This window comes from Amphiprion ocellaris, chromosome 15 (assembly GCF_022539595.1).
Source record: "Amphiprion ocellaris isolate individual 3 ecotype Okinawa chromosome 15, ASM2253959v1, whole genome shotgun sequence".
Taxonomy (NCBI): domain Eukaryota; kingdom Metazoa; phylum Chordata; class Actinopteri; family Pomacentridae; genus Amphiprion; species Amphiprion ocellaris.
This window is the reverse complement of record NC_072780.1, coordinates 6,712,398-6,740,228: the sequence shown is the minus strand read 5'-3', so window position 1 is coordinate 6,740,228 and position 27,831 is coordinate 6,712,398. Positions and strand designations below refer to the sequence as shown.

Here is a 27,831-nt window from a genome sequence, read left to right as displayed (position 1 = left end):
TATAACTACATGCCATATTCAATGCAACCAGTGTGGACCTGACTTATTAAGACATCACAGGGTGCAATGAGACAAATGTAATGTCATATTAGGCTGTATTGGGCAGAGACTTTACAGCAATCTGACAGAACACTGAGACCTCAGAGGAAAACACATTTATATGGCCTTTATTAAACATACATTCATTTTATTGCACGGTCAGTTGCTACTCATTAAAAGAAAACTGTACTGTAAACTCAAGACACACCACATGGGGTCACGTCTGGTCACCACTTCACACGTTCCTAGTAGCCTAGATGTTTTTTTCTGAGCTACAATAGTATTTTGATGTTGTACTCTCTTATATACCATATGTCACTATTCGACCTTGTTAGGTCAGAGAAGCTGAAGGGTCATTGCATCTTTGTTCCTTCCACTGTTAGACACATCCATTCTTTCCTACAGAGTAATTTGTAACACCTTACAACAGAGCTGCACTGTAAACTAAAGGGAAATCCAATTCATTTATGGCTTTGTACTTGATTTTGATAATTAGTCTATGCTCTTGTAAAATGGTGTCTAATAGAATATTAGGATCTCCTGGTTGGTTTCTCATTAGAGTATAATGGGATATGATAATATCTAAGAACAGTAGATTGTGGATCTAATGTGGCATTATATGCGGTTTCTAATTACAGCATAATTGATGGTGTCTAATTAGGACATTACTGATTGTTTACTGTCTCATAAAGAACATAGTTCTAGTTTCTGTCTAAGGTGATACAAAATTCCAGTTTGTTACATCACTAAAAAAAAAGTCCCACAAAAATAAATCAATAAATTAATAATTGAAGAAGAAGAAGAAGAAGCAGAAGAAGAAGAAGAAGAATTAAACACATATTGTGCCATATATTCTGAGGCATGTGTGTGTAAGTGTGTAAAACAAATTGCTAAAACCTAAAAGGATGATTGAAATGTCAGTTCTGGGTTCTTGTGGGTGGATCACGGATATATGAAATGTGTTTTTCAGCTTTGGTGAAATCAAGCAGGTAAAACAACAATAAACAAATATACCATGTTGTACCTTACTTATACTACAGATGCTATTTAAAAGTTTGCTTCGACACTTTGCATTGATTCACACTTGTTTTGAGCACTATATTAAGCTGATAATGTCAATAAGGGTCAGATATGAAGAAATATAAAGTGCATTTCAGTTTAAATAAAAAAAAAATAATTAAGGACACAAGATCAAGTAAACAACATTTAGTTTGGGATTCACCTAACCTCCATATGATCCAGTGGATCAGTACATTATGCACTATCAATAATTTGGCTCTGATTTGGCCAACACTCAAGCGGGTATTTAACATCACTCTACTGAACAGCATACTTAATGCTACATCCCTGCTGTTGTGCTGCATGTGTTGATGCACTAGACGTCATGATGATGTGTTAGTGTTCATCATAGGCCTCACAGAACTGTTACAGTGGGGCAGGAGGGCTTTTTTTTTTTTTTGCCAGAACAGATTGGTTGTGCGCCCTTGGCTCGTAGTGTTATCCGCTGACACATCGAGCATACTGAAATGAGTCAGAACACTTCCAGCTTCCATACCAGCGAGCAGTAAATATACACATACTGACGTGTGGTTGCTTTGGCTGATTTCATGCACATATGTATACTGTATGCAAATTCAAGCATGAATCTGGTGCATATTGTACAATGTGTGTATGTGACTATACTGTGGTGTCAGAGGAGAATTAACTGTCTGCTAAACCAACCCGCCTACAGTGAAATGACTCGAGGCTTTTGGCGACAAGGCTTCGACACCATCTCAGACCTGACAAAATTAATTTTTAGTGGCCCTAAAAAAAAATTCCGAGACAAGCAGGAGATTGGTAAATGACAGACTTTGAACAGCCTGGTCCACCATTACCATGAATTTTGTGATGGGCTGTCAAGTAGGTGCACCTACGAGCATTAAACAGTGTGCTGTTCCCTGTAGTCATATAGAGAAGCTTGTAAGACAGAAGATAAGACAGACAGACAGACAGACAGACAGACAGACAGACAGACAGACAGACAGACAGACAGACAGACAGACAGACAGACAGACAGACAGACAGACAGATAGATAGATAGATGCAGAGAAAGTAAGACAGAGCGAGATCACTCTATTTAAGATGCTCTACTTGGTTTCAAGGGCAACTGATTCTGAAACAACAAAATATAAAACGTGTTTGTGTGTGTGCGTATTAGTGTGTGCAGTGTGAATCTAGGATTACAGGCATTTAGCTCCCAGCAATATACTTCTCTTATAGGCACAAGCACACCTCTCTGCATACTGATGAGACACAAGTGTCTGTATGAGGAGAGTCTCGATGAGTGTGCATGTTTGTGAAGGAGTTACTATTTGTGCGCCAGCCTGAGTGTGTGTGTGCACGCGCATGTGAACATGGATGTCTCTGTGTGTGTTGGAATGTGTGTGAAGCTGCTGTTGAAACCTCTGCAAAAGCAGACATTACAAAGTCTTCCACACACTTGCATATTACAATATCTGCTATTACCTTTCTCTGCTAATTGCCATTGGAAATGAGCATTTTAGCTATTAGCTTCCTTCCTAAATTGCCAATCGCAGTTAATATATTAGTGTCGTGATGTCGTGAGGTAATTTATAAGGAATGAAGCGGCATGATCTGGTCTTTATAAAGACTTCCCTCCAACAAAAGTGTCAGTTTTGCAGCAGCCAATGCAGTGAATTCAGGTGAAATAGACCTTTTGATTTTAGCACAAACACTAAAACTGATACTTAGATACTAGAATATTCTGGTGTTTGGACTTTTAGTGATAGCAAATGTTCTTTGTTTCTCATTTTCTGGGTGTTTACTGTTCCCACAATGAATAAAAGTCTTATTTGCACACTTCCACATGGAGCATAATTCTGGGAAATAATGTTATGAGTCTTGGGACTTCTCAGGGACATTTTGATGGGCCAAGTCGTCCTCCAATGCGTTGATAAGTTGGCTTTGGAATATTTATCTGTGTCCATTTCTTTCATTCCTTTGACAGGATGGAGAAGTGTTTTCAGTGCCATTTGTTTGTGGGTCTGTGATCAGAATTATGTAAAAAGCACCAGTCATAATAATACAGATCCTCTAAACTCATGGGAACAGAGGATAACAGATACAGAAATTGATATTTTACACAAATTCCTACATTCAGTCAGCTGTGACAAAAGGCTCAGCTAAAGAAGGAACAGCACCTACTTTAACACAGGAATACAGGTATGAATGAATAAAGATATGAGCCACTTAAGATGCAAATATTTTAGAACAGTAGCTACAGACAACTGTCAGTGGATTCCTGTCATTTTCACCTTATTTCGCATCTGCTGAGTGTTAACAGTGCTAATGGCGTGCACGCTGGTGCTAGTCTGTCATCAAGATCACCTCAAAAGAATGCCTCTGTGATCCATATCTGTCACTTTAAAGGCTGACATGTGGTTCACATGCCTCTCTGACTGTATTTCCTTCTTTAGAAATAATTCAGCACAGAAAATGTCACAACAGTTTCAACCACTTACAAAGAAACATCTTACTGTTAAAAGTGCTTTTATGTATCGCTAAGCTCTAATCTAAATCCACCTACTCCACTGTTTTCATGTCATTCCATTGTGCTCCTTTTTTCCATAATCATCATCATTCCGATATGAAAGATAAATAAAGGTTGTTTACAAAGTAAGGGCATGAAACAGCTTTTGCTTACAGAGTGGCGTTTTGTCAATATCAAGCTCCAGGAGTTTTCATAAGGACAAAGAGGACTGATGCTACTGTATAGACAGTGGAAGCAGAATACACACACACCGCTCATTACATGATGGCAGACCGATGCGACGCACACTTAATTATGACTGTACTCACATGCAAACAAGCTTGGATACTTAAGCACAGAACCAGACAAATACACAATGGCACATGCGAATTGATGTGACTGGTCTCCATTCTCTGAATAGACCTAACTAGAAAATCAATTCTGTTTGATTTGCAACCAATTTCAGCCCCTTCTGCAGCCGTAAAAGGGACAACATGTTGTGTTCAACAAAGGCAGTGGAGTGCTTCAAGGATGAGGATCTACTGTTTGGTGGGGCAATTGCAGCGGTGGAAAGTAACTAAGTACACTTACTCAGGCACTATACCTACATAGAAATTTAAGGTCCTTGTAATTTCCTTGAGTATTTCCATTTTATGCTACTATATAATTCCACTTCACTACATTTTAGAGGGGGATATTGCATTTTCTACTCCACTACATTCATTTGACAGCTTTAGTTATTTGTTAGCTTTAAGATGAAGGTTTAAAATGTTAGATTATATATCATGCTTCAACAGACAAGATGAAAACTGCACTTTTCAACCTTCTTGGCTTCTAACATCTTACAACAGAGGGAGTTTTCCCCTAAATGTCCCTCATGGTTTAATTTCAGTGAACGTTCAAATGCCCCAGCATCTCACCAAAAATCAAAGACTAGAGAAGAAAATGTTGTTCCAAAATTGAACACAGGCTTGTGTCTTAAAAATTATTTCTCAGTTTTTCTTCTTCCATTATTCATCTGTTCAAATTAGCTTTACCTGCAGCTAAAACAATAACATGCTTTAGTGCTAATAATAATTGATGTTATTCAAAATACTACAATATATCACTGAAACGGACAAATATAGTGCTTTTATTTTATTTTTAAACATTTTATTGCTACTGCTCACATTTTTTTACTTAAAAATTTTTGTGATATTTTTTTTGTAATGAATTATTCTTACATTACTGTATTAGCACTTATGCAACTAATATGCATTCTTAAGTAAAGTATCTGAGTTGTTTCCCAGTAGATTCATGACAAGTTACTGCCCAAAGTGACACCAAATTGCTATTTTGTCTGACAACAAAGGGGGAAGAAATGGAGAAAAGTGGCAAATCTTCACATTTCACACTCTAACAAGCACAAATTTAGCATTTTTATTCCAAACATGTCTTAAATGACTCACGGACATCCAAAATGTCAGACTGTTTTCATAGTGCACTATACTAAACATACGTCATGTTGCTCGACTGTACAAATAGACAAACATAGATTATGCTAACAGACTCCACTTATGCCCAGCTGGCAGCAAGTGACTGAAGTCAGGGAATCAGTGTACTTCCCCTGAGCTCTTACTGAGTTCTTCATGATTTTCCAGCATATATTTACACACATTACCAACAAATTCATACATTTGTACATTTATTATAGTGCAATCCACTTGACCTCCTGATGTTGCCATAGAACAAACATCTAAAAGGAGACTCCATCTATATTAGGGTCACTCCAGGCTGTTCGTCTGATTGTCTGTACTTTCCTCAGTGCAAAATTAAGACCATATTATCAGTCTGGCTGCAGGAGAGGAGCCATGATATAAGATCATCAACACGGTGACCTTAGTGTGCTGTATGGGACTCCGCAGTTAATTCAGCAAGTAAATAACTAAACAGCAATACATCACATGAGTGGAGACACCAGTCAAACTAAATCACACACTACCAGCCTCCACCACATTTTCCCCCAAAGGCCAACAATCTCACTCTGAGCAATAAATATGGATCGTAAATACTCCTAAGAAGGTGATTTTTCACAGCAGTAAGGTTTTGTATTTGCCCCCAGTTCCAAATGAAAGCTGGATATAAATTACCTGAATGGCCTTATGCTTCCTAAAAGTTTGTTACAAATTCATTAATTATGTTTAAAAATAGTTTCTTCTCCTTCTCAGTGTGGATTTGAGGCCTTCATAAATGATGTATAGCCTAACTGTGGGCATCAGTGCAGATTCCACAGTACAGAGCAGTCAGAACAGGAGAATAAATTGTCTTTGGGCAGAACACATCACCAGATAACTTACTTTTTGCATGTATTTTGGCTTGTACTATAAACAAAGTACACAAAGTTAACTACATTCAAACCAAAACTACAGAAGTATTAAAAGTCACATTAAAAATTACAATAACATTTGCAATTATCTGGTCATGATCTTACTATTATCATTCACGTCTCTCTGTCTGATTATTAATACTGTTTCATGTATGGCTCGCAAGTAAAGTGTAGAGTGATAACAGCATCTCTCTGGTTGTCAAATAATAATCAAATATGTATGCACGCAACCTTTACTTTACTGCCTCAAATATTACTCATACAGCCACTAAGAGAATGCATTAATGCTATAAAATGAGACCAGCAGACATGGTCAGCTCCCAACAGGATATATTAGTGAAAAGTTGTCCTTTTCTATCAAGCAATAATCTGCTGCTGCATACTTTTGCTTTATTGAACACATTTGCAAATCCACACAAACACGTACGAGTAATCATGAGTGAGCAGAATGATGTGCACCTGCGCAGACATGCTCCACACTTTCCTAAAACCAGTTACCTGGACATCATTACTTCCAAATCAATTACACACGCACACAGTCTAACATCCCTGACCGTGATTAGATTCAAATTGGTTACAGCAACAGCAATGGTTGATCAATACCTTCATTTGCCAACAATCAATGAGCAGCTGAAGCAATAAAATATTGTTATGAGTGAACCATTTGAAAACACACGCGGGGTTGTTAAAAGATCAGTTAATTCCTCTGTGATATACAAGAGCCGGGCAGAAAGACTGTGGAGCGAATGCGCACCAACACGAATCATACTTCGAGAGTTTATTTATTCCCCCCCCCAGGAAAGAATTGCTATAGTTCTAGAACGAGAGATAGAAACTGTACTTTATATCTGTAATAACGTTTTCTTTTTACTGCCTGTTCTTACACGAGTTCTAACTTGTTTTTATCACCCATTCTAACTTTTTACGACTCTACTCCAAGTGTGGTTAAATTGTACCATAAACTCAGCGACTACGTGACCATGCCAGAAATGTCAGGTCAGAAATGTCAACCAAGTCTTTTTTTTTTTAAAGTATAGATCAGAACCAGTACCACCATCGTACATTTCAAAACCACTCACCAAACACAGCTGAGCCCTACTATCTCCTATACCTCAGTTATACTGCCCACTGCATCGTTTCCCGCTGCACACACTGGGTTTTACGACGCTCCACATTCAATTGGAATGTCAACTTTAGCCTCCTTGCATTTATGGCACGGAATAATGGCTTTTCATACGAGGTATTTTTAATAATCCAGCCAACCTGTCTCAACCTTCCTATCCACCCCTGAGCTTACCATGCAAACATGTTTTCACCAAGCGGCTAATTGTATGTCTCTTACACATGAAAACATCTCCTGCAACCTTTCTGCAATTTACCACTGAACTGTGACTCACCTCTCCACTGCAATTGTTCTACAACATAATGCCACAAATTGAATCTGACACTGGTTCCACATTTCCCAACAACACAATAACGGCAACGCACGCACATGTATGCATGAATAAATAAATAAATAAAGTGACTCACCAAATGGTTGGTGGTTCAGAGCCCTCCACTTCCAGGTAATCATACTTTTCCTCTGTCTGGAAGTCTGTAAAGATGACAGAGATGGTGTCTCCAGGTTCGGCCAAAAGGATCCAAGTACAGTCGGCTTGGTTACCATAGTTGCCGGGGTAACCGGGACTGGTCACCACCCCACTGCCGCCCCTCACAGTGCCCCCACATGTGTCCTCAGCTGTCAATCAAATCAGAGTGACAAATAGAAAACCTGGGTTAGGGAGAGGAGGAGGGACCGAGGGGCGGACTTCTAAAAAATTGAATTTCTTGCTTTTGGGATTGTTTTAATTTCCACACCTATGTATAATTGAGTGAGTCAATTGGCAAATGAATATAATAGATTCAGCTGATTAACCGAATTAGTGATTAGGATCTAATTGTCGATGTGTGTAACGTTATTTTTCAACCATTCAAGCAGATTACAGGTGAGCCAGCCCAACTCCCCAACTCTCTCCCTCTAGGAGGTGATTTTCTCTCAGTTCCCTTAATTTTAGTATTATAGGTACACTCTGTGCTCTCCACTCTGGCTGTTATTTTGTGGCTTGAATGTTAGAAATGGATGACTTTCTCAAGACACATAAATTGTCAAGTCATATTAGCTTATTAGCGAACCATATTATGAAAATATGGAGCTCTCATGTCACACTTTAGGTATGAAGTAGTACAAAAATAGCATGTAAAGAGTATATTTGGACTATTTTAAGCCAGTCCACTTAGTAGAATGCTCTTGTCTTCTTTGGGCCAGTTAGAAATAGGGTTTTGGGTTTTGGGGTTAGGCTGTAGTTCCTGTCACACTCAGAGCTGCTGTCCTCTCCTCCAGTAATAATTTTCCATTTCTCCAATCACAGAGCTCCGCTCTCGTCTCCTCCAATCACCACCTAGGAACTTTAGATCTGACTGTTTCCCAATTGGCTGCTTTAGAGTCAGTCTATCAATTAAACCTCAATTTGTTTCAAAACATATAGGACAGATGTGACGATAGATTTGCCTGATTTTCTGTAATTGTTGATCACATCTGATTGATTGCATTATATAATTGATAGTAGTACTGATTACTGTATAACAGATAAAGACACATGGATTGCGCTGTGCACACGGCATAAATTATACACATATAATTTATACATATACACTCACTAAGAAAAAACATACTACATTGGACCTTGCTGTGTCACTGGGACATTGGCTCGATGGTGAGTTATTCAGAAAATTTTGCCCAATTCACTTATTCAAAATACTTTATTTTTTCATACACAGTCTATTCAGATACATCCTTAAAAAAGGCCTGTCTTTGCAATTTCATCTGTATTCATGAAAAGCAAATGGAGCCGAGCCAGTGACCCAGTGATGAAAGATACAATGTTGAACCTTTTTTTCTGAGAGCGTACAAGTCCGATTGTAAACATGGTATAAATTATACCTGTATAATTTATAGTTATACATAAAAGAGGCAATACTATATGTAACACACTCTTACAGCAGACGTGTATTTTCCTACACACCAGTAAGTGCAATTTGGGATGACACGTGATTTGTATTACTCTGCAACACATCACCATGTTGATATCATCAGCATTTAGAGATGACAGAGAAACACCAGATGTGTGTTGTCCTTAAACTGCACTCACTGATAAGCTGAAAAAGACACATCATTCTAAGAGTGTAGACAGGCTCTGTCAGGTGTACATGCACATCCTTTCGTGCTCATCCAGGCGACGCTGCCTTGGCGGATGCACGTACAGATGACAGAGATAAAGGGAGAGACCAAGCCAGACTCCACCCACAGGAGGGGTAAAGAGTATAACTGTGGTCCAAGACTCACATCTAACAACAGATGATAACCAATTAAAATGAATAGAAACATTAGAAAAATATATTAGAAATTGGACAAAAAAACACTGAGCAGAGACAGGAAATACATAGAGACTAACAGGGGAACACAAATAGATAAGAACAAACAGAGACAAACAGAACTAGAGTGAAACAAAAAAAAATAGAGAATCAGATCGAAATAGGCAAAAGGTTGGTACAAAACTGCACCAGATAAGAAACTGAATGAAACTAAATCAGTGGCCTGAAATGAATTTTAAGATAGACTGAGCCTTTTTCAGTAAATCAGAGTGTGAAGTTGGGAACAATACACATTTTCAAGTTGTTGCTGTCTCATTACAAATGCTGCTTGTGTCAAAATGCGTTGACATAAGCTGATGTTTGACACTTGCTGAGATGAAACGTGGGTTGTGCATTGTCCCAAACTGCAGGTGCTGATGCACTGATAATGAAGGTACAGGAATTCATTATTAATTCATTAACAATTCATTCATTTAAACAGATTTATATCGGCTGCTGAATCAGTCGGTCAGACAGGTAAACAGACAGACAGGCAGGCAGGCAGGCATTGATAGACCGTTCAGTTACCAAGTACACACATTCATTCCACAGCTAGACAGTTAAGGAGATCTGTGTAAATGACCCAACTCTCCGAACCAGGACCTGCTGAGACCTCATGCCATTTGCAGGGGAGCAACGAAGCAGTAATCTGCCTCTGTGTGTGTGTGTGTGTGTGTGTGCGCGCGCTCGTGTCCACACCATGGGAGAGAGCGCTGCTTACAGGATGACAGCTGTCACAGGTTTATCACGACGACAGCAGGACGTCTGCAAGCACTGGTGAACACACACCCACATCCACATACAAACACATACAAACACACACACACACACACACACACACACACACACACACACACACACACACACACACACACACACACACACACACACACACACACACACACACACACACACACACACACACACACACACACACACACACACACACACACACACACACACACACACACACACACACACACACACACACACACACATCTCTTCCATCCCTCCAGCTTATTGAAGTGCCAGTGACAGCTGACAGACAGGTGGAAAGGCCTCAAGGTGCACTGATGTGTGGGTCTTGTTACAGAAGAGGAAATTAACTTGTAAAGTAAATTAAAGAAAGTCTTACTAAACAACAGAGCAACAATTTTGTGTGCAGAAAGACATTACCGTATGTGCTGTCAAATTCTATTATCATGAACTATAGCAAAAAATAATAATAACAATAATACTGAGGTGTAAAGATTAACTGAACTGATGCATATTTAGAAAAGCAATAAAAGAGTCATAAATGTGCCATCATTGCCTCACGACTGTATATTCAAGTAGAACTTTTTTTTAAAAAAAATAAACACAATCCTTGGTAAGTTTCTTCTGTTTATGCTCCCGATTCTTGTACTTGTGTCTAAGTGTCACACTCCCTCTCCTGCTGAAGGGTGTCCACTAGAAGCAGGCATAGAAGGAGTTGGCTGGGTAGGTAGCTGCTGCAAAAAACAATGAAAGGACTTTTGAGACAACAAACAACTGCGGTGTGCAAATACCACCAACCTTCCACCTCCTCGACAGTCACAGTGAAGTCTGATGCAGGAGCAGTCAGTTTGAGGAAAGTATGAACAGTGCTAGTGGTCACAGTTACTTTTAGAGCACTACCCAGTCAAAGGCAGTCACTGAAGCTACACATTGTGTTATCTGCACAGACATGCACCCACACTGGCTTGTTGAAAATGCACGATTCAGACAAATGAAACCGAGTCTCAAATCGAGGTACACAATTCCTAGTCTGTGGCACTGAGTGAGAAAGCAACACAAATGAAAAACTGTGATTTAAAGAGCTGGAAGCTGACAGTTAACATGATCATTTGTTTGCCTAATCTGTGAGTAAATCAGTATAATATTCTTAATAATTATGTCTGCATGAGCGCACATTCTTTACTATTGGGTCAGTTCTTGTAATTTCAGATTGAGGTGTTGCTCCACTGTTTCAGACTTATGTAAGACATTTAGGCAGATTTTTAAGACTTTCATATGTTTTCAGACCTGGAAAATGTTCTCTTTTTTACCCTCAAAAAACTTCTTACCTTGGAAGCCATTTTATGGGTTCAATAATTCTAGGAATGTAACTCCAACATTCATGAAATTTGGTAGGGACAAAATGTTCAAGAGGCTCCTGCAAGGACCTTTTTTTTTTTTTTTTTTTTTTGGGAAGGAGCAAAACCAACAAAAGAAAACAATGCAAAAGAGACTTGGATGATGCAATCGTGTCTATGATGACAAGTAGTGGCCGGAGTTCATCACTGAGAAGAATTAAGAGGGGCAGGATGTGAGGGGTACATTTTATGCCCCCATACGGTCCATTTGTGTTGTTTAAGTGGCCTCCATTTGACGATATCTGCTGGTGCCAATACTAAAAGCTCGATCACACAGACCAATCCCAAGTACTATGAGGAGGGGAAGACAAAAACTTGACATGAACACCAACACAGAGATTGAAGCAGCTTTTGAGAATTTCCTTTCTGCAAATAAATGAAATGGAAACTCATTTAACGATGATGTCTGTTTTGTAATGTTTTCTGTTGATGCTTTTAGTGCAGCACTGATGTCTTGTTGTTATAGTATTTGCTATGGTGCGTGTCAATAAATATGAGTTATACTGTTATGCGTTGAATTATCATTAGTTTCTCTGTGCAGCGTTCCTTTGAGTTAAATGTATGAACATTTGGTAAGAAAACATAAGCTTTGTACACCAGCTTTTGTGGCCCAAAGCATCACAATTTTGACACGCCAAAATAGCAAATAAAACTGGTATCTTGGCTTGTCATGCTCACTACACATCAAATTCTATTGAAGTTAGCACCATAAAAGTTGGTGAAATGTCAATTAAAGACCACATTTGTATAAAACACGGACTTACAGGAACTTCTTGGTTGCCTGATACCCCCATTGTTGAAAAATGTATTTTTCTCTCTCTCTCTCTCTCTCTCTCTCTCTATTTTCAAGGGCACATAATTATAAATATGACCTTTGCTGGAACTATTCAAATATTTGGATCAGCTGAAAATGATTTGATCTGAGTCTTCACCAAATGTCATGGCTGTGTTAGTTTTACTTGTGGAAAAATCAAACTATTAAATGGCTTTGCAGGTAAGATGTTTTGTTTTTAAGGGAAAAAACACTTAAACTCTCAGGTCCAAACATGTACACTAGTGTTCAAAAGTTTGCGTTCACTTAGAAATGTCCTTTTTTTAAAAATTATTTTTTTATTAAATTAATCAGAAATACAGCGAAGACATTGTTAATGTGGTAAATGACTAATTTAGCTGGAAACTGATCATTTTTAATTGAACATCTCCATAGGGGTACAGAGGAACATTTCCAGCAACCATCACTCCTGTGTTCTAATGAATTGTGTTAGCTAATTGTGTTGAAAGGCTGATTGATGATTACAAAACCCTGGTGCAATTATGTTAGCACATGAATAAAAGCGTGAGTTTTCATGGAAAACATGAAATTGCCTGGGTGACCCCAAACTTTTGAACGGTAGTGTATGAAATTCTCAAAATTCAGCCAAAAATATTTTATATAACTCGGTCTTGTGTCCCAAACAACAAATAACTGCACACAATCTGAAAAGGTGCATCAAAAATATTTACTCACTCTATTCATAAAAAGACATAATTTGGGCATTTTGCCTTTTAGGCATGTATTAACAATCAATTTTGTGTCAGAAGTTACGTGTAGTTGGTCTCACAGTGCTGATAGAGAAGGTAACATGCACTGTGTTGTTTTTAATCCATCAGTTTTGTTGTTCATGCAGTTGCAGACCTGAGTAGGACTTCAAGGAAGCCTGAAACCCATGTAATGACTCCATGTGATAATTTCAGCTGACACATGATGCAATTAGTATCCTCACTAATTCTGTTGTGTGTCATCGAGTAATGGCAGGGCTGTGCAGAGAGCGCTTCAGGAGCAGCTGCTCTAATAAAAAGAGACATTTGTTGTGTGTTGACTGAGAGAGGGTGAGATTCCTATAGCCAGCTCTGATTGCCTTCTGTTAAGTGTGTGCGCATCAGACCCGACACAAAACTAGTCGGCCGTCCATGCTGCACCTGCTAATTTTGCTCGCTCCTGCTCCATCAATCATGATGACACACCTGTGTGACGGTGTTAAATATTACTGTGCCAACCTTACATTGCTTCTTGGTCCTGTCACCTCCCCATCCTTCTCAGCTGCAGTATAAAAGGAACTGCATCTTACAAGCACATTAAATATACTTAGTTGTTTTTTTTTGTAATATTTTAAAGACAGTGTAGGCTGCTTCTCATTACAATCTGAAACAAAGAATGGAATTTTATTATGAGTCTGATCAGCCTTTAGCAAAATTCTTTAAATCCGATAAGCCTTTAAACTTAATGTGTGCCTGACAGCTAAGGAGCACGGAGGTCACCACAGCTATAGCCAGCACATCAATGAAGTTTGCTTGAAAATTACATGCAAAATGATTGATTGAAGTCATTACAAAATGAGCAATAGCAAAATGATTTGACATTTGGTAATAACCCCCCTCACCCACCCACCACTTTAATTTTTAACTTTAAATCTGTGTGCATCGGTTTGATAAAAGCTATTATATGAAGGATTACGGTTATCCACACATCTTGCATTTATAGCAGGAGATTAATGGTTCTGTTAAAATTTCCATAATTTGACACTTTTCGGTTTCTTTTCGAAGTCCATCGTTTAAGACATTGTTATGTAAATTACTAAGTACAAAGATTGCATCAATCTATACATATCTGCCATACATTTGCTGATTAAAGATACTGCAGATTTAAATGTAGCTAATGATGACTGTTATGAACATTCATTTTGATGGGTTTAGAGCTTATTGTGGTCTGCACCTGAAAATGAAACGACTGATTTAAATGATTTCTGACTTCTTCTAGTACTGCAGGTCCAACAACGAGCCACATAACAAATAGCCATATGACTTTGTTTCAATTTCTACGCAAAAATGTGGAGAACAGAAGCTTGATTTCATTAAAATCTGGTGTGACTCTTTTAAAACTTTTAAAAGATGCATAAAACCCCCCAAATGTAGCTTTATCTGACGTGCGAAATAAAAAAAAAAAAACAGATAAATGACCATAAAGGGAAAGCAGATCTTCTTTCAGATTAGTATTTCTAATCTGATTTCATCAAGAAGGGCAAACCAGAGTAAATCTATAGGTAGACGCTGTTGTTCTCTCCGGCTGCACCGCTGTGTTCTGCTCTCTGCTTTTATTTTAGACGGCAACCTGGGGAGCCTGAACTCCAGCTCATGCCCCAATGCACTGACCCACAGGAGGAGGGAAGAGGGTGCTATATGTGTTAGTTTGAGTGCGACTCTGCGTGTGGCTGTGTGACGAACAGAGGCATAGAGCGAGGTAGTGCTAGCCACGTTGCCTTCATTTCTTATCACATCAGTGAGCTGGTGTTGCCCTTTTCTTTGCCTTTCCGTTCCTCGCCCTCTCTCTCTTCGGTTGTTGTAACACCCCCTCCCTTTTTCTTCCCCACTGGTCTCTGCTCACTGCAACCCTCCTCTTCCCTTTGCTGCATTGAGATTATTTTTATAGTAAAAGTGCACATCTCCTCCTCTGCCCTCTTCTCTCTTTTATTCCCAACCGCCATACTTCCTTCTCTCTTCCTTCATTCATCCTCGCCTCTCGCCATCCTTCCTCATCACTTTCTCCCCCTCTTTCTAACTCTCCCCTTCTCACTCCCCCCCTACTCCTTCCCTCTCATGGCCTGGGGTGCTTTGATCACTCACTCTTAGCCTCCTTATCCTGCCTCCCTCTCTCCCATCCGTTCCTCCCGTCCTCCCCACTGTGCTGTCATCAATATCGCAGTCATCTGAGGATTCCTTCTTTATCCTTCTCTGTTTCGCTGTGTCTTTCTTTAAGATCTTACTCTCTCTGCATTTCACTCTCCATCTCTCACTCCCTTACTCACTCACTCTGTGTCTCTCTCTCTTCCTGCTGATTGATTTTATGTTTAATAGCTTTCCTGGCCTCATCTCTTCCTTTGCCTTTCCCCTTTCCACTCCCCTGTTTCTCTCCCCTCTTTCCTTCCTTCTGCCCCATAACTCCATCCCCTTTCCTGCATCACTTTGATAGGCAGATCACTATCACCATTAGATTCATACACACACACACACATGCAGACTTCAATCACAGAAAGCCCAGTGTGCTGTCAGCCTCTAAGGATTATGGGCCATCTACATCATCCACTCCTCTCTTCTGTCTTGAGGCTGGATCCATCCATCCCTTCTGCCTTCTTATCTACATCCACCCACCCATCCATCAACCTCTTGCCCCCATATACTGTAAAGCTGAATATATATGGCTTCCCCTCTTTCTCCCTCATCACTCCTTTCATACCTCAGTTTAGCTGCCATGAATGACCAAATAGATAGAGAGGTGGACTGTTAAACATGTGCCCAAATATGACCCTACAGTTATTTGTAACAAATTACCGTGTGGTCCTGAGGAGTTGCCTGACATTCATCAGACTTCATCTACAGCTGCACCGTGTGTGTGTGTGTGTGTGTGTGTGTGTGTGTGTGTGTGTGTGTGTGTGTGTGTGTGTGTGTGTGTGCGTGCGTGCCCCATGCTGCCTGACTGCACAGAGGATGCAATTTCACTTGTGGTCTCAATGTCACTTTCAGCATCCAGTAATGCCAGGGCGCATTAAGCAGTTCTGGATGCATAAGAATCAGACCTTACAGGCAATGCCATCAGATCGGCCAAACTAATGGAATCTGCACCATTGTGAACAGAATCCAACTAAGCATTTGGATGCAATCCAGCAACAATGTTCATGTAAGCTATGCAAAGGAAATAGGGTATCAAAATACAGAAAGGTGACTGTAACTCATTGAATCAGATTTGAAACAGAGAATGCAGAACATGTATACCAAATTGCTAGATGTACAACTGATCATATACAGTCTTGACACAAACTTGTTGCTTCCCTTTGGAACACACTTACTCAAAGTAATTGATTAATTCTTTGCAAATTACTGTTGCAAAAATAAAGCTGTTTTCTAATCTGGCACTTTTGGTTAAGCTTGAGTAAGGTTTAAGAGCGATAGCAACTACTTAGCTAGTTAGGTGAGATTATGGTTTCAATTAAATACTTAATTGAGGCTAATGAAGAGTTTATGACTCAATGTCCAGTGTGTAGGATTGAGAGAGATCTACGAGGTAAAAATGGAACATAATATTCATAATTATGTTTTCATTAGAGGAAAATCACTCAGAGGTAGCATTTCCACTTTCACTGAGTCACCCATGTTGCACTGCAATGATTCTACAGTAGACAAACCAAACACTGGTTTCACCTTTTGCATTTTTAGAAACCACCGGAGGTTCTCCTTCATGTCTGGAAGTAGAGACTGAGCTAAGGGATATTCAGCTTATTGCTATCTTCAACCCTACCACTAGATGCCAATAAATCCTACACACTGGAGTGGACGAAAATGAAACCAACCGCCTTGATGAAAAAAAGAAGACAAAAATTGTCTCCTATTGCCAAGGTCCAAAGCTTTGTTGATCCAAATAACCACCCAGACCTCATCCCTGTGCAGACTTTGTAATACTATAAAACATGAGACTGTTTCCTCTTACGTGTAGCAGATGGATGTAATAATCCTAATTCCTGTGCCTGTAGGGCTTTGTCACATATACTATGTGTGTGCATGTGGGTGCATATTAGTGTCTAAAAGCATTCCTCTGTTTCAATGATAGTGTGCACTTGAGCTGCAAGAGGCTCCACAAATTTCTGCAAAACCTAATAACTCATGTTATCCCAGCATGATCTGACAACGTTCCAAAGACCCACTTGTAATGTCAGGAATGTGTGGCTTTCTCGGTCTTCAAGTGCCGGCATAATCAAGTCAGGTGAGTGTAGCACAAAGTCTATGACAGGCAGCACTCCTTGGTCTTCTTCAGTTTTCAAGTAGTTCTTGTAAAATTTGAGGAGTTTTTGAGGTCATTTTCTTGCTGCAGAATGAATCCTTCTCCACGAAAATGCAAATCAGAGAGTGGGACATGTATCTGAAGAATGAAGTGATACTTTTCCTTTGTCAGGTTTGATACACTACAGTACACATTCTCTCTCCTTTATGTTTCTTGTTAATGCCAGAAATTTGGATACACCAGGTAATGGGACCACAAGCTGGAAACTTGAGGCACAGTCATATTCAAAACAGGTAAACAATGGCTGCAAGGTGATTTGCTTCGAACAAGATGTCAATGAGTAGATCAAATACACCAGTGACACAAGTCAAGAAAATCAATGACTTCTCATACCAAAGAGTAATGTGTCACAGGTCACTGCCACAGATGTGAATAAATGTGGACTTATATTCAAGCGTAGATTACAGCTCAGAGAAGCACAAAAGAAACAAAACTCTACCTGAAGGACTTCCATTGAGGATGTCTGGCTTCATCTAGTTGTTCTGTAAATTATTTTTCTGTTGATTTATAAGTGGACAGGGAAAATGATGCATAAAGAGAACAGTGTTCACACCATCTGGCCTCATGTTCTTTGGCTGCTATTCGGGCATGCAGCAGACATGTGGGCCAAATGTAAACCCATCTGGACGTGGAAAAAAATGTGATATATGACATTACTTTTTCTCATTTACAGGATTTATTGTTTTCACACCTAGAATGTGCCATTGCTCAGGATGCCATTTCTTTTGAGATGGTCACAGAGATGTTGATTCAATTCTGTGGCTACTTTTACAGGTGTACTTTTGTGAGATTTATATCTATTCTGTGTAGATTCTGTACATCTCTGAAAGCAAGCTTCAACTTGTGACCACTGTTTCTTGGAGGTCCCTTTGGGTCTAAACTGTTTTGTGGCTTTGGAGCCGAGCTGCCGCATTTTTCTTTTGAAAACTCAAAAAGTGAAAACTGTCACACCACATTTAAAGCAGACAAATACCCACATTCAACTTTATATGACTCATCTGTGTAGCTGCTTTTGTAGCTGGGATTTAGTTATTCAAATTCAGTCCATTCGAGGTGCTGCTTCCATGATTCTTCCTTTCCCTCGGATATTGCAACCATATTTTTCTATCACTCGTTTAAACCTTGTTAGAAACATATTGGTCGCTGTCCTCTTCTTGGCAGCATTACATCTTCGATGAACAGCCATTGCGTTTAGGGCACACACCCACCCACACATAACTAGTAGCCACGCTGACCTTCAGCTCCTCCCACCATCTGTGCTCAAATCAAAGAACAGATGCTGTCTGCCAGTCAACTAACAGCCTGACATTTAGACCAATTAGGGCAGAAGAGTGATTTAATGGTAGATCAACACATTGAGACATGAAGAGAGAAGGCACTGATTGATAGCAAGCTTGCTATCATAATTATTATTCCAACAGTAACCTTATGACCTTGACTAAATAAATCATATTTCGATTCTTGGTAACACATATGGCGAGATAAAATTAGACTCTCATTATATCTTGATCACTCTCTCCCCATGATGCCATTTGACCCTCACTACTACCTGAGTTAGCCTGTGTTAGCGCGCGACTGGCTGATAAAACCTCTTGGATATTGCTGAGTATGTTATTTTTCCTTTAATAATGTAGCAAGAATTATGCAAATGATGCTAAAATGAGACTCTGATACTATATTGAACCTACTGAAGAAATTATGTTCGCTAGACATCATCAGATGACAGGTTTGGTACATTACAGTGTCCATGGAGCTGCCAGGGCTTCAGTGTTTTACTCGGAGACACTTTAGAGGTGAGCACCACGAAGCCAGTTTGACATAGCCAGGATTTCTTTGTAAGCTGGCTCGACAAAACCTGAAACCCCAGTCGGAGATGGTGAAAATCAGAGGTGGTTATCAGCTTTCTTTGTTCAACCAGGGTTTTTTTTAGAAGAAGGGGGCATATGACACTTCTTCATAACAAAATGGACCAATCATATGCCACCTGTTTCAGTCAAGAGAAACAGTGTCCTATAATAGAAAGCTATAAAGAATACAACATTTTATTATGGCTAAAAACTGCAGTTACAGCAAATGATGCAAGCGAGCTGGTAGAAAACTGAAAACCACTCGATGCCTTCTTAGTGCATCTAATTATTTGTAGCATGATGACGATACATTTGCCCTTTGATGCACAACATGGGTCAAAAGTGACCCAAATCCACTGGAAAATGAGTATCTCCTGACCCACACTGTGCATCAAGGGTTAAGGTTATAAAACTTTAAACATTTAAACATGATATTGAAAAAGGGCATTTAGGTCTGACACTGTTCCATAATAAAATATGTCACTTGTCACTATTAGCTGCAGTACCAGTAGGAGAAAATGGTCTACAAATCAAGATCAAGTAAATAAACATATTTATACCTTCTCTGCACCATTGACTGAATGCATGCAGGTTCCCATGGAGACAAAATGCATATACTGTGCGATACAGCTTTGTTCAGTGGCAATGGTTGATACAGCTACACAGGTTTGCAGACATAACCTCAACTAAGAGTGTGTCTCGCTCATTAACACTGGTCACGGAATTAACTGGTTAAAGGGGCAGGTTTATTACAGCTGATTTACAACCTAAACTCTGATCATAACCTCCTCCGCAGCAGGTTTGCTCTGCAGCATCAGTTACTATGGTGATCTAGAGAGGTAAGAGAGATCTAACTTTGTGACATTAAAAACTATCGCTGTAGGCTCAGCATACCTAGCTAACCCATTATTCTTGCTTCATAGTGCACCTCTTCACAGTCCTTATACTGGAGCTGTGGAGTCGACCCTCTTGCCCAAAAGAAAATGAGAATAAATGCAAAATGCAAGAGACTGGTCACTAAAGTTAAGTGCTGTTAAATAAATGACCAATCAAAGCAAAAAGCAACAAAAAGAAATTGAGATACAAAGTACAGAGTTCACAAAAGAAAGAGAATGAGAAAGACTCTCTTTGTTTCTCTCGCTGTCTGACTCCACAGCAGTATGGAGATAAATGAGTTTGGCATCCCCTGTTTTCTCATCTGGTCAGTAAACAGAGTTTCTAAATGATCAATTGTAATGACAGACTCCTAAAGTTGTGATGTATAAGCAATACTGCCCATTCATTCACTCTCCACTCTCTTTTATTCTCTGAGAGTGGGTGTGTCTGATTTTGTGTCTGTTTATGTGCATGTTTGACAGTGTGTGTGGGTGTGTGTTCACCTGAGCTAGTCCCTGGGTTGATGTCTGCGTCTGCCTATTCGAATGTGCTTTGAGGAATGTGCGTGGGAGAGACAGAGTGAGAAAGGGACCCAGGGTGTTGGTGAGTGTTAAATGTCATCCCTGACATCTAAAACAAACAGCTGCATACTGAGAGTTTAACACATCACAGTCCTGATGAAACACATTCCACTCTCATCTGTCTTTTCTACAGTCATATTCAATTCACCTCTTCGGTCCTTCAACTAGATCCTTTCATTTTCCTGCCTAAATGATCTACAAATATCTAGAAACTGACCAGCAGTTTCGGAATCCTACTGGAAACATACACCAAGACAGAAATGTTACTATTTATGCAGAGAAGTCATGCCATCTGCAGAAAATCTCAAAATTATTCACTCACAGTGTCATCACAACTGTCATTTACATCACAAGCCTGTTGTTTCAAAAGTACGGACGATGCACTGGAGATGATGAATGAAAGTACGCTACAATATGTTTACCACGAGTGATGCTGGAGAGTGACAGACTCATGATCTTTTCCCACCTTTTTTGTCTCCTGTGCTGTGCAAGCACACACACAAGGACGTACCTGCACCTGAGTGAACATGCAGTTCATTCGATACACATTGCTGCCAACTGCAGAGGATGATAATGCAGATGTACTGTACCTCAGTGAGAGGCAGCTACATCAAGGACTTGACCCACATATTGGTGAAACGAACATATAATGGCACAGAATCAGAATAATAGTGAGAACGGACACTTTCAAAGGCTCTCCAGAACACTTCTATGAAAGTGCCCAAGAAAACTTTACAGAATACCTTTAACTTCCACTGTGTGTGTGCATAATAATGGTATTTCAGATAATTGTTGTATTAGATGGGACATGTACACGAAGGGAGACATAAAATGATAAAATAAAATAAAAATGACAAACTATGAAAAGTGATGTGTCTTTCTAAAAAAGAATTATTAGATTACTGTCACCAAGTATAGTCACAGTAATAAGGTACTGTCACAAAGAATTTGACAGCAAAATGCCACGTCTCTAATGATGACAGTCTCTCAAAAATGCGTATGAGACAAAACTTCAATTGGCCACTTCAAAATAGTTTCTGACAGGCCATCTATAGTCTGAACAGACTTGAAAAAGCAACTGCAATATGTCCTGCCACGACGGTAAAGTCAGATCAGTATGCAAAGCTATATCTTGTTGACATTTAACCCTGCATAATCAATATAGACATACAGGGAATCTGATCAATAGTAGTAAGCAAAAGTCAGCAACCTGATCACGTGTATGAACCACGGATAAATCACATCATTCATTCTCTAAATGTACAGATGACCTGTTGTTGATTTCTTTTGTCAAACAAGTCATGATACGGAGGAGACCAGTAGATCAAGGGTTTTTAGACTTGTAGCTGGTTTAGTCTCATTTAATAGTCTTTCTGATTTTGCATGAAAACCAATCCAGAATTGCAGAACAGGGAAATTGTTCACCACATGAAAACTGTAACTTCATTCTATTTACTTCTGACCAGTCATCAAGATTGGCAAAAGAGTTATCTAACTAACTCTTAGCTGTCCATGCTAAGCATTTCTTTCTTTGATCTGTTTAAAAAAATGTCATCGAACTTCCAAACAATTAGATGGAGCCAAGGATGGAACTGGCGTATTTCTCATTAATGTCACTATTGTGTTCTGCTTACGTTGCACTTTTCACCTCCATTGAAGAGATTTGGGGAAATGAGGAATCACACAGAACTGCTTGTTTAGTGGAGCAATTACCATGAGCCCCCTGCAGCTTTCAAAAGAAAGATGATTTTTACATGAACCATCATATTTTAGACTGCCACAAACTAGCCGCTTGGATGGACATTTTGAATTGGGGATCTCTGTCAGGGGACATTTGCTGACTGATCTGACCACTAGCATATTTATCTGCATTTCCAGTTTAATTGCATGTGTGAGGCTGACCTTCACTGTGGTGATGGGAGCAGAGGTAGAAAGACAGCAGGGCATATCTGAAAGACAATGTACTCTGGGAAACTGGTAGTATTACTGTGCTTAATGCTCGGTTACCAGCTGAGGAGGAACACTGTCGCTGCAATGAGTGCAATCTGTGGATAACAGGCTTGGAAAAGCTCTGTATGTCCATGAATGGAGCTAAAATTAGTGCATTTGCGGCTGAAGATGGTGTTTCACCTCCCTAAAATCAACTGGAAGAAAAAACCTAAGACTGGTCAGAACAAACGTTCAGCTCTCCATATGGTAAGTAAAAGCTAGAAAAATGTTCTTTCCAGAAACAAACATTTATGTAACGCAGATGTTAATAAATTCCCAAATAGATTCCATTTCTCTGACTCTCCACACAAGAGGTGAAGAGTGTAAAGTTAGCATGACACTTAGAGATGTAATAGTAGGTATATTAATAAGAAAAAACAAGAGGTTGAAATGTATCTGAATTCTACTTAAGGAACATTCTCTGAAGTTATGATACGAGTTTATGAGCCTGTGGGCTGTTTCTTAATACAGTTTTATTTATTTCTCCAGGAATGTGCTATAGCATCTGAAAAGACATTTGTCTGACAACAATAGGAGAAAATAGGTAAGAGCTGACTTACAGAAAATCCATATTCATATTAAAACTTCCATCGTGTCTTCATGTGTTTGTGTAAATAAAACCTTCCATGTGAGACAGATCAATTGCTAGGTTTTACATTAAATTAGAGCAGCAAGAGGAGAAACAAGTGGGAAAGGAACAGAAAGCGATCAGAGTAGATAAAAACACACTGAGATAGACAGCAAAGACAAGTAGCAGAAACAGGAAGGAAAAACATGCAGCATCTATGATGACTTTGAGAGTCTCAACCAATTAGTTTCCCATTGGTGGAAATGGAAAGTAACAGAATAAGAGCAACAGCACAACAAAGAGATGACATATCTGTGATTACGTAGCATTTACCTGTATTTATCCTTGGTTCTTTTTAATGCAGTATCGCAAACCTCACTTTGAAATGTTTGATAAATGTATCTTATTTAAACTGACTTGAAAATAACACATGTGAAATGGTGTATATATATATATATATATATATATATATATATATATATGCCATCATAATGGATGGCGACTTAGATGAAGCTAGATCGCAGCCATGTTCCCATCTGTCGGCACCTGTCATATCAGAAACTATACAGCGTTTTCGGGAACAGTCCCGATCTATAGTGGTACATTAAGTTACAATTTGAGGTGTGGTATCTATCATATAGCTGTCATAAAATTGTGATAACTGCTGATAAAGGCGTGACAGACAGATGGCGAACGAGAGAGCCAGATAAAGAGGGAGCGATGTTAGCTGAGGCAAAGACAGATCACAGGCTGAACCAAGATGATGACAGATCATTTAATGAAGAAGTGGCTGGCTGGAAGGAAAGAAAACCAATTAGAAGACACAACAGAAGCATGGAAGAGACAGAGAAAAAAGACGGAAAGAATGGAATGAGAAGGAAGATGGATGAATATTGCATAGAGATGGATCAAGACAACGATTCAGTGGATTAACGAGAACAATAGCAAGATAAGCAGCAAGATAGAGAAATATGAATGCAGATAAAGAGCAACACCAAAGACAGAGGTAGAGATGCAGAGACAGACAAAACTGTAATTTAGACAGAGACAGAAAAGCAAAAGCAATGATCAGTACATAAAATTATGTATAAGAATAGAAATTTCAGATAATATTACTGGGAGAAATGGAGAGATTTGAGTGTTATGATGTGTGAGAGGTGGGTAGTGAGACCATAAGGATTGAAAGATAAGGAAAATGTCTTTCAAGGATAGAGACGAGCTTAAAGAAAATCCCAAACTGAGGACTTTTGCCAGTGCTTGTTTTGCTAAGAAGCAATAGCTTTTTTTTTTTTGTTAAAACCCATCAAATTGAAAGACACAGTGGTAAAATTTGCTATAAAATGTAATAATAACCTTTAAGAATGAGCAACAATGTGTGAAATCGTAGGTGTGCCTCAGTATGTGTCCATGCAGGTGTATATCTCACTGATACCCAAACAGCATCAGAGTATTTTCAAAACCTCCTCACTTGTGGTTTTGTCTCATTCTGCTTCTCTTGAATGTTTAATGGAAGGAGTGAGAACGAAGTGATGGAAATCTTCTCTCTACAGCTGCCTGAAGCACCTTATTTGTCGGATTCTCCATCGTTTTTTCAAGGTTTTGCTTTTCTGCCCACTCCTCAACTTCTCAGTTTCTGACCATGAATTCTGCTGTAATTCTATGCAGTTACTCACATAAATGTTGCAGCTCGTCTTTGTTCTTTACAACCTCTAGTTGCTGCTCACTCCCTCTCCCTTTTTCTCTTTTTTTTCCACCAACAGATGTCCACTCCCCCAATTACTCAACCTCTTCTAGGAAAGGTCCATTTCAAGCAGTTTTAAATACTGATAGATCAATGCAGGAGGAGTGTGTGTGTGTTCACATACGCCGTGCATGTCTGTTAGTGGGGAGTGTGCATCTGTGAGTGTCTGTGAGTTAGTGTGTGTTTGAATTATTTATGAGGCTAAAGTGCTCCTCTGGGAGAAATGCAATGCAACACGATTCTAATATCTTATTCACAACATGTCTATCTATGTTTAAAACAGACATCGCCTCAGGAAGTTTACATTTGAAAGCCTAAAACTGGACATTGTGCGACCCATCGAAATAATTTATAGTTAATACTCTCAGCATCCTCAAACAACACTCATCCAACCTCATAATCTTCACAAACTACACTGGCACACACATCATAGCGTTGTCTGTGTAACAAACAATTGAAAGAACTCGCACATGCTTCTCTATCCATGGCAACACTGTTTAGCCTTCTGGTATTATTTGCACACGTTCCCAGGCGGTGAAGGCACTACACTGCATGGATTAAAAGTGGTTGACACAACCAGTATGAAGCACACTGCTGCAGATACGTGTCAACACATGGATGCAGCGATATCATTTGTACTGCTGCAGAATTCATTTGAATTGCCACTTCAGGCACTTAGACTGCACTGCACGCACAAGTGCAATTCACTGCATGTAAAGTACATCTGTTAATTTAAGGGCAAATTATACTTTTAGTGACCAGGCACACCAGGAACATGATGCAAACAACACTGTCTGCCTGCCTCTGCAGTGCCCCCTTTATAGAACTGACAGAAGTGTGTATTCACATGCACATCTGTATTGGACTTATTGTTATTTAGCTGGTAGTTGATAACCTTGGATAAATCTGAAAAGCCAGGACATGATTACTGGCACTGAATGTAGGGCTATCTGATGGTAAGAGAAAACTGTTTTTTTTCTTTTGCAATACTGGACAATTTTATCTGTGCAGGGCTGAAATATTATTGAAATCAAAAGATCTGAGAGGCAAAAAATTCTGGAAGATCTGGAGTCACCTGGTTTGAAGATGTTGCAACAAAAGAAATTAATGTTTCATTCAAACTCTCATGCTTGCAAGTAAATGCTGAGGGAATAACAACAGACATAGGACACTACAAGCTTGATGCCAGCTCCATTGAAGTCAGAATACATCTCAGCCATTACTCCTGCTTGTGCATTTTTTTCCTTGTTTGATTTAGCCCGCTTGTGCGTATTTACACATCACTTGAGTGCATGCGAGTATTTGACTCAATGTATTTTTCATTAACATGGACTATCATGTGTATCTGTGTGTACCTGAGAGCACTAAACAGTGGCATTTGTGTGACCATGATCTAACTATGATTAGGTTTGCAGGCATCTTTGTTTTAGAAGCACACAGCTGTATTTGTATGTAAAATAGCGTGTAAGTGATAAAGGGAGTGTGTCTCCGAGTCATGCATAGGTGAACAGCCTGATTGCCTGCTACATTGTGAATGAGCCAGCCATGCATGTGGACTACTGATACACACAATAGCACCCAATGCAGTGTGTGTTTCAGTGTGTTGATTTGTGCATATATGAGACGTACAGCATCGGCCATGTGGAGGGTGAACATGTATGTTTTGGTGTACGACAGCATTAATGAAGACAGTAAATACTATATATAGTACAATGCAAAAGTTTTAAGCACTTTGGTTGTTTAATTTCATACACACAATATAGGGATGATTAAGAAATCCAACATACAACTAAGGATACAAAGATCTATCTTCACGGGGAAAATGGACTGCCTTTGTGATTTCAAAAACTGAATGTCAATTTTTTTTTCTTCAACTGAACTCAGACACAACAGAAATTCTTCTTATTAGTTTGCAGCAGAAGGCAAAACACTTTGGAACATCAGGTGGTTCCCTTTTGGATCATGTCAAGCCTGATGTAAAAAGTCCTGGTGTCTGTTTTGACAGTAATCTAAGTCTTGAGTAGCGCACCACAAAGCTTGTTCAATTTCTATCATCTTAGAAATATTTCAAATATATGGGGTATTTTAACTTTTAAAAGCACAGGGACCATTTTACACACTTTTATTGCATCACGCCTGGATTACTGTAACAGCCTTTTTACTTGCCTGAACCAAAAATCTATCGACTGAGTTCACCCTGTGCAGAACTCAGCTGCCAGGCAGAACCAAGAAAGATGATTACATCACTGGTTCTCAGTATGTTTGAGTGATTTAAAGAATTTATTAATTATTTTTAAAACCCTCCATGGTTTCTTTACTAGATATATCTTTGACTGCACATATCAAGATCCCTGGGCAGAGGTCTTGTCTGTTCCAAGGACCCTACTGGAGACTAAAGGAGTGTTTGCTGTTAGGGACCCAGGGCTCAGTGACGTCTTTCAAAACATACTTTTACCTGAGAGTGTTCCTGAATTCATTTCGATTTCTGTTGGACAGTCCTTCATTCCCTGCAATGATATTGACACATTTTCCATCACTGCATTAATTTTTACAAATAAAAGTTTGTATCTTTGTTTTTAAATGTAACGTTTATATAGTTTGTTTCATTTTTCTGCCTTGTGCAGCACTGTGTAACTTGAATTTTTGAAAAGTGCTCCAAGATTAATGTTATTATCAAAAAGAGCAGGGACTCCTGCAACAGATGGTATGGCCCCAACAGAGTCCTGATCTCAACATTCTAGGATTCACTTTAGGGAGGATGAAGTCACTGAGGCAGACTAAATTCCCAGAGCTGTGGTGAGTTCATCAAGATGCTTAAAAC

The 27,831-nt window shown here is 39.3% G+C and overlaps 1 protein-coding gene across 2 annotated transcripts in view; it reads right to left on the bottom strand.

The window, feature by feature from the left end:
• The window catches only part of csmd3b (CUB and Sushi multiple domains 3b), a 349,486-nt gene that overhangs the window by 159,881 nt on the left and 161,774 nt on the right, over positions 1-27,831 (bottom strand). For both annotated transcript variants that reach the window (XM_055017938.1, XM_055017939.1), the window contains exon 7: positions 7,467-7,674. In XM_055017938.1, the coding sequence (XP_054873913.1) occupies positions 7,467-7,674 (208 nt within the window). The remainder of the gene's footprint in view (positions 1-7,466; positions 7,675-27,831) is intronic.